The 11852-nt window shown below is 42.8% G+C and overlaps 1 protein-coding gene and 1 long non-coding RNA gene across 2 annotated transcripts; one reads left to right on the forward strand and one right to left on the reverse strand.

The window, feature by feature from the left end:
• Window positions 1-233: 233 nt before the first annotated feature.
• On the reverse strand, window positions 234-3341 carry LOC147635209 (stearoyl-[acyl-carrier-protein] 9-desaturase 2, chloroplastic-like). Its single transcript, XM_086802139.1, has 4 exons — window positions 3261-3341; window positions 3043-3183; window positions 2287-2743; window positions 234-1033 (listed from the first exon to the last, which is right to left on the reverse strand). The coding sequence occupies exons 1-4, from the start codon at window positions 3281-3283 to the stop codon at window positions 425-427; spliced, it is 1230 nt and encodes a 409-aa protein (XP_086658265.1). The 5' UTR covers window positions 3284-3341; the 3' UTR covers window positions 234-424.
• A 354-nt stretch (window positions 3342-3695) lies between these two features.
• Window positions 3696-10737, forward strand: LOC147635210 (uncharacterized). Its single transcript, XR_015266576.1, has 4 exons — window positions 3696-3919; window positions 4016-4094; window positions 4182-4233; window positions 10463-10737. It is a non-coding gene; the product is annotated as an uncharacterized LOC147635210 (long non-coding RNA).
• Window positions 10738-11852: the final 1115 nt, after the last annotated feature.

The raw sequence follows: 11852 nt of genomic DNA on the forward strand, positions 1-11852 counted from the left end.
GTCACCTTCGAAAATGACAAGTGTAGTAAAATAAATGCCCGGTTTTTCAACAATTCATCTTATTTTTTCACAATTCATCCGATTTACCTTATTTTTTCACAATGCATCTAATTTTTTTGACAGATAGTGACTGTATTTTACGCACATAAGCAACCTTGGTAATGATCATTAGCTTTAGAAAAGATTATCACACCTGCTACTAACACGGAAAAGCATAATAAATAATGCCGAGGAGTTTAATATATAATACATTGTAGAGTAGTTTTTGAACTAGGTTTTTGCTTGTCGCCCTGTCTCTGTGTGTGTGTGGATACACAACTCCCTGATCTTGAGACGGGCGGGGGCTTGAGATTGCCCGTCCAGGTCTGACGGGCGGTCACGCTGGGCGCCCTCGGAGATGGGAGCGGACGACCTATAACCAGCCTTAGAGGAGAGCTACTTCTCTATTAAAAATCCAGCCAAACTTCCCAGCAGCAGCTGCAGCTGCTGCTGCTCCTCCTCCTCCTGGACGGGGACCTTTCTTTGCTCTGGACTGTGCACGCTCTTCCAGCTTTCGAATGCGGGACGACAGCCCACACACGTAGTCTTGAGCCGCTTGTCCATCGCTGGAGAGCTGCTGCGACGTGAGCTTCTCCACGTCCCATCGTTTCACAAAGTGCTCCAAGATGTCGGCATAGTCCTTGGCTGTGTACACGCCCACCCTCTGCGCAACGCACGAGAAATGCTCGAACAAGCGCTCGTCCTGGCCATCGTACATGAGGTGCGCAGGCATCACAATCTTCTTCCTCATCATGTTCTCAAACGCCAGCATGGTCCCATTGGGATCGATCTCAAACAGCTTCTCCACCACCTTCGAGTATGCATGCTCGTGTCGCTTCTCATCCGCCGCAATCATCCCACAGATCTTTGCCAGCTTCACGTCACCATATCCCTTGGCTTGCCTCGCGGTGTTCCCATGAGATATAAACGTGGCCCTTTCTTGGAAAGATGTGTAAATGAATCCATGATAGGGATTTTTCTCCAACCCAACATCCTGCAACATCCAAGGCAAAAATAAATAAATAAATAAATAAAGTTAGGACCTCTCTAAACTAGACAAATTAAAGCAAAAAACGCATCATGTATGTAGGTAGGGACGACTCACGAGCAGGAGCAAGCAAAAATATCAAGCACATTATGTATGCATATAGAATATTATTGCACGTCGACTTAGGATCCATGTTCTGATCTAGGTAGTATTAATATAAGACCATTTAAAACAAGAAAATCCACAAAACATCGCACTCTTGTCCTCAAAAGATACAAGAATATGTGGTTCACGTCTGCGCGCTAGAGAATGTGTGTGTCACTGCAGGCTTGATTTTTGAATTTTGACGGGTTTGATGAAATATAGCAAGTTTTTTTGGTATTTTAGTGTAATTTGTGACAGGGCATTTTAAAATTTTACAAATATTTTACTGCCAAAAATGAAAAAAAATGCATGTTAAAATTTTGCAAATATTTTACTGCCAAAAATGAAAAAAAAATGCATGATGTCCGTCAAAGAGAAACTGTGTGTGTGTGTTTGTGTGTGAGAGAGAAAGAAAGATAGAGAGAGGGAGAATTTAAATTGTGACAAAAAAGCGTTTATAAAAACGATATTTTTTTCCTATCCAAGGTTTGAAAACAACTAAAGCTTCGGTTTTTTTTTTCCAAGTTTTAAATCATTGGTTTTTCTTGAGGTACTAAGGCAAAAATTTCCTTCTGGTCTGATTTGGAAAAGACAGGCCGCTGAAGAATGTTAAGTGAATTGAAGTGCAGAAACTAATAAAATCGACAAAGGTACCACCAACCCAGTGCCTTAACATCAAAATAAGTAACCGACGTTTTGGCCTGCTTTGGTAGGACTAATTAGAGTTTCCGTAGTTTAATTCTCTTATCAACTTTCATTCGACGTGTCCAGTAGAAAAGAAAAGCCAACTAGCTAAATAGATGGGTCACCATATTAAACCGTGATTAAACATGGGAGCATGCAAAAATTAAATGCACCACTGAACATTTTTCTTTTAAAGCAAATGCCGAAATAAATAAATGCGACAGTGAACATTTACAGAAGTCATTAAAAAAAAGGAGCAAACCCAGATTTATGTGCATTATTAGTAGTCAAGTGGTACAGTGATTATGATCCGAGCAAAAGTGGGATTGGAAACTAGAGATATCATCTTGTCTGACAAGACCAACGATATTCGACAGCACGGCAACAGAGATATTAGTGAGCAAAAGGGGAGGAGTGAAGAGGCTACTGACCATGCCTGACGTGATCAAATAGTGGATAGTTTTCTCGAGCACTCTCATGTCAACTCTGCCTGTGAGGTAGAGATACTTGTTGAGGAGGTCACCGTGCCTATTTTCTTCGGCCGTCCATGACCTGATCCATCTGGCCCACGCTGAAGACGTCTCATCACGCGTACTCACAAAGCTGTTGAGCATCGTTTGGTAAGTAGGCAGGGCCTCTTCTGTGATGGTGTCCCCTACAAGGCACACCAAGTAGTCATCTGGCAACTCGGAGGACCTTGCCCTTAGCTCCCTCACCTCATCAATGAAGCCCTCCCTTGAAGGCTCCGGCAAGAAATCTTGTGGTTGCCAGCTCTTCTCCACTGGCTTGAGAAACGGCAAGATTTCAATCTCAGCCCACCTCTCAAGCTGGTTGAGAATCTCAACCTTCTCCGGTGCTATGGAGTGTATACCCTTCGCTTCAATTCGCCTGCAAATGAATGTAGGAAGGGCCTTAATCAAAGATATATGTAAGGTTTATCATGTGCTTCGATTTGCGTGTCCAACTTTAGTCCAAACACAATACAGCAAAAACTACAAATATTATACTGTTGGCTCTTGAACGCAATACAGCAAAAACGCAATACAGCAAACACGCAATACAGCAAAAACTACAAATATAACGCACGTCAATTGCCAAACTCAAAGATTAACCAAACATAGATCGATGAAGTAGTGCTCAGCCTGGGAATTAAACCAATAGTTAAAAGGATGATATGGTGCACTTACTTGTGTGATATGTTTGTTGCAGTGATGATTACTCGTGGAAAAGGCGCTATCCTGAGTGAGATCCATTGTTTGGACGTGGGTGCCAAGTGCAAGGTCGATCCTCCAAAAGAAGAAGACGACGATGACATGGTTGCATGTGTCCTGGAGAGGCCGTAAGCCATCAAGCTAAGAAAGAGAAGAGAACATACGAACTGCGGAGGGTGATATAAGAGAAGTACCGGAAACGCAGAGAAGAGAACATACGAACTGCGGCGGGTGATATAAGAGAAGTACCGGAAACGCAGAGGAGTTAGCTGGAGGTGAAAGAACCGACTTTCTTCAAGCAACCGCCCACACTGCGTATAATAGAGACTCCGAAAGCTAGAACGCATGTGCATTACCAGTTACCACGGAAAACATAAATGACCACTCTGGCGGTTAGGGACACTTTGTGGAATTTCTCATTATTCGTACACACAGCTAACGTTCTTGTGAAGGACAAAATATAAATGTTTGTCTAAATTTTGGATTGATTTTCAAAATAGCGCCTTCATGGCAACCCTATTCTCTAAGAGGTCTTCTATATATATCTTTTAGGTCGTCAACCGCCCCCCCACGTGGTTCCTTCTAACCTTGCCATCGACCCCTTTCCATGTGGCCTGGCCACCTTTACACTTCACTGCACTGCCTTTCTATGTTCATTGCAGGCCACCCCTCTATGCAGAGCTGAGAGCCACCTCTCCTTTGTCATCTTCCCGTGCAGGTTCCAGGGCCACCACTCCATGCAGAGATGCCTTCTTCAATGTGGGCAATTTGAATTCCACTTCGGGCGAGCTTGCCTCTTCGAGCATCGTTTTATCGCGCAAGCCATCCCTCCTTAGAATTCTGTGTCCACTTGGTGAGCCATCCCCCTCTCTCTCTCTCTCTCTCTCTCTCTCTCATACACACACACATTCGCCTGGTTTGTTGGTTTGTTTTATGGTTTATTGTGCAGGCTGTTGATGTCTGTGCTCTTATCGGCCTCCCCTCCTCGGTCTGCTTCCAGTTACTCCCTTATCGGCCTTCCCTCCACGGTCTACTTTCGGTTGGCCCTCCTATGATTGCTCTACTCATATATTCTCTCTCTCTCTCTCTCTCTCTCACTTTTTTTGTTTTTGCAGGTTGTTTGCAAGCTTCCCCGACACTTGCAAGTGTTTTGTCAACCTCTCTGAAGTAAGTCTGCCACGCTTTACTGTGGTCTTTTTCCTTCCTTATGTGAGGGGTGGCTTTGTGTGTATTCGCCGTTTCTTCTCCTAATATTGAGGCCGCACACGGGGGTTTTTGTGTGGTGTGTGCAAGGTGTCATGCAGTAACTTTGTGTGTGTGTGTGTGTGTGTGAGAGAGAGAGAGAGAGAGAGAGAGAGAGATTGATTTCATTTATGTCGACCTCTTTGAAGTAAGTCCATCCGCGCTCTATTGTGGTCTTTTTCCTTATGTGCGGGGTGGATTTGTGTGTTTTCGTCGTTTCTTCTTCTCTATAAAAAATAATAATATTGAGGCCGCACACTAGGGTTTTTATGTGGTGTGCACAAGGTGGCATGTGTGTGTGTGTGTGTGAGAGAGAGAGAGAGAGAGATATTTTTTTTTCACTTTGTGAGTGTGTGAGTGTGTGTGTGTGTGTGTGTGAGAGAGAGAGAGAGAGAGAGAGAGAGAGACATATATTTTTTTTTCACTTTGTGAGTGTGAGTGTGTGTGTGTGTGTGTGTGTGTGTGTGTGCACATACATACATTCATTATTATGAATGGTGGCATGCTGTAACTTTGTGTGTGTGTGTGTGTGAGAGAGAGAGAGAAAGAGAGAGAGAGAGAGAGAGAGATTTCACTTTGTGAGAGTAAACTTCATGATTATTTGGTTTTGTTGCCATTCTACTAAAGCAAGGAGATAGTTGGTTATGGAGGATTTAGACACAATTCAAGTATGTGGAGAGTAAAGTTTCTATAGGGATCACATCTAAGTCTTTCGGTTTTTGGGATCATAACATCTTCAAGACGTGGAAAAAGTTGGAATGCATAAGTCAAGGCTTATAAAAAAGTAGATGATTCAAGTGTGTTTCTTTCTACCAAGCTTAAAACATGTTGATATCTCAATCCAAGACTTAGTAGAATCAATGAGGTATTAGAGCCAAGTGTGCATTGCAAGGAATAAAAGGATGTGTCATTGCAAAGGAACTTAGCTTAGATAAGATGGTAATCGAGCTAAACATGTAAGTGTTTTAAATTCATTGCTTTCTTCTCGATTTATTTATGATTTTAAAATCTAGAACTTTTTAATTGTATATATTGTTTGGTTTTGATCTTTAATATCACTTAAGTATTGTTATTTACTCCTAAATTATATACATTGTATCCAATTTATGCTAAATCTTGACATTATATAGAGACATCATGTTTTGTTTATATTATGTCTCCATCTTTTGCTTATGTTTCCATGTTTTAGATATAAAATGAATACAATGTCTTAATTTATAGTATCACTTTATATCTTACATGTATTGTCTGTAACCATAGCTTATATGATCAATTTATACTTAAGCTTTGTATTCTTAAGTGAAAATTTGTTGGTATTGTATATCGAGATATATTTAACTTGGTGTATTCATATTCTACTTATGTACAAGTGTAGGCCTAAAATGGATGCTTTATTTCGATAAATTTGATTTGATGTATTTATCTTCTACTTCTGGAGTGTAGGCCTAAAATGGATACAAGGCATCCACTTTAGGTGTCATTTTGTATCTTTGTTATGTATATTTAACTATTACAGTGGATTATGTTCTTAAGTTTACACGACCTCTACACATAAAAGATGGCCTCACACATAAGCTGGAGTTCTTCCTATGCTCCAGCATCTGATGAAGGTTTCTACAACCCCTGGTTACTAATCACATGGGAGTTGGACCATTATTACATGACCCTTTTGGATTCACTTTCGTTCCTAGTTGAATCGTGGTGCACCCTACCACCTGTACACACCTTTAGTGCCCCCAACTCTGGATACAAGTCTAATGCCTAGGCCCACTCCTCTAGCTCTGTTGCATGCACATATGCTTGGAGATCTAGTTGTCCCTAGTACCCCCTTAGCTGAGGAAATGTTGCTGACAACCAACACCCCGTATATCCACCAAAACCAAGCATGTAGATATTTTCTCGATATTTTTAAGCATATAGCTAAATTTAATGGGACTAACAACCCCGTTGTGACCTAGCAAGGTTTGAAAACATTTGTGAAGCCTTTGGAAATCCAAATTTCCCTACAAAAGTGCAAGCATTTAGCCTTTTCCTTAAGAGAAAAGTAGGCCACTGGTTATCGCCAAAGGTAAAAGTGAATTTCAGCACCTTGAAGTCAACTTTTATTCATGGATTCTCAAAGTGTGCTCCTCGGTGGAGAGCATTGAACAAGATATACATGATAGAACGAAAGCTAGAGGAAAATGTCCAAGACTACATAAATCTAAATTCTTTCGATCATTATTGTAAAGGGGGGTGAAAGCATGTATAGGTGGTACCAAAAAGGAGTGTCTTGGACACTCCTTTTAGCCACCCCTTTGGGAGGAGAAAGAGGCTTAAATTTGAAATAGAGGCAAGCTTGAAAATGCAACTGAGCATTCATTAAGGGAATGGCGTGTCCATTAAACGCTTCTAAATATTGTCTCTCCTCCACCTGCACTCGTCCTGCAATCACTCTCTCTCTCTCTCTCACTCTCTCTCCCTCTCTGCTCTCTCTCTCTCTCTGCATAGCATAGCCTGTGCTTCCCGCCTACACAAAAGGGCCTCTCTTCCCGCCTGAGCGCAAGCTGTATTCAACTGTACTATCTCCCTCTCTCCCTCTCTCTCTCTCTCTCTCTCTCTCTCTATGAAGACTACAGTTGTGCTTTAATGGTCTTCTTTGCAATAACCTCAGCCTCCTAGCTCCCTCATAACTGCTTTAATAGTCTTCTTTGCAATAACCTCAGCCTCCTAGCTTCCTCATAACTGGCTCCACATGGAGTCTCATAGTGTACAAAATGGCAATACAGGCTCTGAATATCTTCCCCCATTGTCTATCACACAACACATCCCGAGAGAACTTCTGCCAGGTCTTCAAAACTACTGGGTTGCAAAGAAGAGGGAACAAAGAAGCATTGAGAAGAGGATGGCACGTACACGCGAGGATGGTGACATTGATGAGCGAGAGGCAAAGAAAATCTGCAGAGCGGTTTCTCAGTGTGCTGGCACAAACAAACAAACGGGCTTTCCGAGGGCCTTCAAACAAAGATTTTACAAAACAGATCCTCCGTCATCCAACGTTCTCAGTGTTGCAGCACACGTCAGAGACAGTTGAGAGACTCATTTTCTCTAACATTTGTCATACATTATCTGAGGTGAAGACACCCCATTCAAATAACGAGTTGTTTTTAAAGCGGGCTACTGTCATGGCATGCCTCAATGGCGCATCTGGTGTTGACAATCAAATGAGTGGTAGAGAAGTTGCCAAGGCTTTAGGAGTTCATTGAAGGAATGTCATTGCGGCCAATTTTCGGCTGCAACATGAAGCGGAGGAAGGGTCACTTCCCTTGGATTCTTGTCACCGTCAATTGCATAGGGCAAGCCCCATCACCAGTGAAATTAGGAAAATCGTGTTTCAATTTTGGTCGGTGGAAACTCGCATCTCCCCAAACAAGAAAGATGTTGTTCGAAAGAGGATAGGCAAGAGTGCACATGTACTGCCATCCAGTGCATCTACTCGATTTGCCTCAGGTATATCACTGTGTTGAGAGTGTGTTGTAAGAGCTACACAGTTGCTCGCATATGATTGATAGTGTATTCGAATAATATGCTCTTCTATACGATACTGATTTCTAAATGTCAATGGTTTAGAGTGCTTGACAGTACTTAAATTTTGTATGATAGGGCATTAGAGTGCTTTACCATGCTTCCAAATGTTTGCAAGTGCCTCACAGTGCATTACAATGCTTAACCATGCACTATAGTGCTTTACAAAGCTTTACAATTGATTTCAGATGCTACTGAGTGCTTCATGGTGATTCCAAGAAATTCCAAGTCATGAGTACATCTTAGTGCTTCTGAGCATTTTCAGACCACTTCTGAGTGCCCAACAGTGCACTATATTGCTTGACCATGCTTTATAGTGCTTGACATACTTCTTCAAGTGATCACAAGTGCTTCTAAGTGGTTCATAGTGGTTCCAAGTAATTTTACGTCATTCCAAGTGCATCTAAATGTTTCTGTGTGCTTCTAAGTGCCTTTTGTTGCTTCTGAGTGCTTAATAGTGCTTCAAAAAGCTGCTAGCAGAGCAGGTGCCTGAGAGTTCTTCCAAATGCTTCCAAGTGCTTATGCTCGTAATGGCTTAACATAGCTTCAGAAGTGATAACAAGAGCTTCTAACTACTTCCAAGTGTTTGTAAGTGCTTCCAAGTGCATCTAAATGTTTCTGTGTGCTTCTAAGTGCCTTTTGTTGCTTCTGAGTGCTTAATAGTGCTTCAACAAGCTGCCAGGTGCCTGAGAGTTCTTCCAAATGCTTCCAAGTGCTTAAGCTCGTAATGGCTTAACAGAGCTTAAGAAGTGATAACAAGAGCTTCTAACTACTTCCAAGTGCTTGTAAGTGCTTCCAAGTGCATCTAAATGTTTCTGTGTGCTACTAAGTGCCTTTTGTTGCTTCTGAGTGCTTAATAGTGCTTTAAAAAGCTGCCAGGTGCCAGAGAGTTCTTCCAAATGCTTCCAAGTGCTTATGCTCGCAATGGCTTAACAGAGCTTCAGAAGTGATAATTGGAGCTTCTAACTGCTTCCAAGTGCTTGTAAGTGCTTGTAAGTGCTTGCTAGGGCTTCTAAATGCTTGCTAAGTGCTTGCTAGTGCTTCTAAGTGCTTGTAAGTGCTTCTAAGTGCTTCTAGTGCTTGCTAGTGCTTCCAAGTGCTTGCTAGTGGTTCCAAGTGTTTGCTAGTGGTTCTAAGTGCTTCCAAGTGCTTCTAAGTGCTTGCTAGTGATTCCATGTGCCTCTAAGTGCTTCCATGTGCTTCTAAGTGCTTCCAAGTGCTTTACTTGTGTAACATACCCATCTTCACTAATAAAGAAATGTCCATGTAATTATGAGTTTTTATCAATGATTTTATTATTTGAGTCATTTCTACTTGGAATCTTCAAATTCTGAGCCCAAATTTGGAATCTCTGCGTGATTTTACCCTAATATAGGATTTTATAGCATCCAAAACGGACACCGGATCAAGCCCTGCGGTCCGGCACGTAAATCGAGGCGGGCGCCCCAAATTTAGGTACCCCACTCCAAAATTTGGTCCGCACACACTTACTAGGGTGCCCGTACAATGATCGCCCAAGAATCAAAGGACGGTTGCCCACTGTATGGTCCACGCGTACCCTTACGTGGACACCCATGCTGCCCCAGACCAGATAAGGTACATGCGTACCACTCCTTTCCCAGACAACCGACACCGTACCTTTCCCCTAGACCCATGCAGGCCACTGACCCATAGCCTTTGAAGGTACACCGTCCTTTCGTCCTTGCTTTGCATAGTGCCCGTACCCTCACCCCTCTGCTATATAAACCCCCGGGGTGCTCCTCAGACGGCACGCATTTCTGTGTGGCGTATACCCTGTCCGTTGTACCGCCGTCCGTCCTTGTGTAGCGTACTTGCTGCAAGTACAGTCGCCCTTGCAGCCACCCCTCTCACACCCCCTCAGTTGGCTCTCTTCAGATAAGCCAATTTTCCTCCATCCTCCTCTTGCTAAGGGCCAGTGTCCTTAACTCTTCTCTCCCCCCGTGTGAATAGACTTACAGAGAGGCTTGCAGCAACCCCTCCCAGCTCTCTCCACGTTTTTGCCTTTGCCCTTAAGGACATCTCACAATCCCCCCCCCCCATTTGCGTAGACTTTAGTAAGGGTTTTTTGACTCAAGCGAGGGTTCGTGCGCCATATTCTTTTGCTCATACGGTGAGCAAACGAGCTCGGAATTCAGATCTGACTGAAGCGTTTCGATCGCAGAGCAGCGAGCTCTACAAGGGGACGCCTAAGATGGCCTCATCTCAGAGACGATAAAATATTGCCTCAAGAGGAGCACATAACAATGAGATGGGGGAAGATGCACCCAACGCGGCTCCAGTCCTCCCTTTTCAAGCCCCTCAAGGAAACGGTGGCCAGGTTAGCTTGGTTAATTTTTAAAAAGAAGAGATTTTTCTTAAATTAGTGTTAATGAATGGTGTCTTTTCCTCTTAAAATGACGACATAAAAATTATATGAAGTTATGAATTATGTGATGTTGTATTCGATAAATTGTGTTGAAATTGTTATCTTCATGAATCATGAATATTTAGTAAATTGCATTGAAGATGTTATCTTTAGAATTCAAGATTTTTTTGGCTTCAACGCTAACTCCGTTCCGTGCTTGTGTAGCTGGGCGGCGTCGTTAGCAAAGCCCAAGAATGGCCCAAGGTATCCCTCATACCTTTGGGAGAATAAGGATCGCCGATTGAGGTGAGAGATTATGAGGCTGCCTAGTTCTGAGGGCCCAGGCTAGTGCGGTAAATAAGCCCACCCTAGTGTGCAGACATCCCTCTGAGGGACGGGAGGATCGAGCGATGGAGCCTGAGAGGGCGACAGGCCGGCTTGAGTATGGTCCTGTAGGGTTTTGCCCAGCATGTAGAGGCTGGAAGGCCGAATTCTAGATCATCGGCAGAATAAGAATAAGAGAGCCAGTTTGGCTTGTATGGAATTGGTTCATGTATAAACTTTTTATATAATTACATCTTGTCTTTGGTATGATTGTATTGTGTAAGAAGGTTGTTTTAACGAACCTTGTGAAAAAGGGCCTTAATTAAGGAATATGTTTATTTATGTCAAACAGTGTGGTAGGATTAATTAGAAAATAAACTGATGCGTGAGTAGGGTGGAAAGTGGGAGGATGGAATGCCCTGACGGCACCATCCTACGGACAGGTGGACCCGATTAGTCGGGTAGCTTTCCAACAGATTAAGTGAAAGCCTACGCTAGATAGTTAGGTTCTTAGGCAACTCTATTCTAGAAGACTAGGCCAGCGGCTGTGCCTTGCATAAGATGAGGAAAAAAGCATTGTCCCTAGAAATCAAGTCTAGTAGTTGCCCAATTTATGATCGATTACCCTATGGGTGATTTGATGTTTAGAAAATCACGCTCCCCCTGCGGGATAGAGCTAGGTCATACCTATAAATCGTATCCTTGAATCTCTGCAGGGTCAAGGTGTCGATGAATAGGAAATTTTTTCCAAGATAAGACTTAGCGGACTATCTTAAGTGTTTCTCTCATCTTGGAAGGGAGACAATTTTTCCCAAGATAAGACTTAGCGGACTATCTTAAGTGTTTCTCTCATCTTGGAAGGGAGGAACCTTACAATTGGTATCAGAGCAAGTTTGGCTCCTAGGAATTGCAGTTTAAGGACTGTTTTGTAATAAATGTTTTACCTAACATAATGCTAATTAGTAAAGACATCCTACTAAAACAAATAAGTTGAATTGATGTTTGAATGATTGTAGGAAGAGGAAGATGCCTACTCCAAGTTTCTAGTTTTCCAATGCATCTTCGAGACTGCTAGTCACTCCTCGAATTTTGAGTTCCGCGACACCATGGTGCAGATATTAGAGAAGATATCCCTCCCTCATTTCTCTCGTATTCAAAGAGGATGGGGTAGAGATTTCTGGAGTCGTGGGCCGAGATACTTCTTCATCCGAGCAGATCAGATTGGGAACCTCACCACCGACCTTAAGCGGATTCGTTGGATTGAGAAGCTGAAGATGATCCGCTTATTTTG

Source organism: Cibotium barometz, chromosome 9 (assembly GCF_041138505.1).
Source record: "Cibotium barometz isolate CiBa-2024 chromosome 9, ASM4113850v1, whole genome shotgun sequence".
In the NCBI taxonomy this organism is placed as follows: domain Eukaryota; kingdom Viridiplantae; phylum Streptophyta; class Polypodiopsida; order Cyatheales; family Cibotiaceae; genus Cibotium; species Cibotium barometz.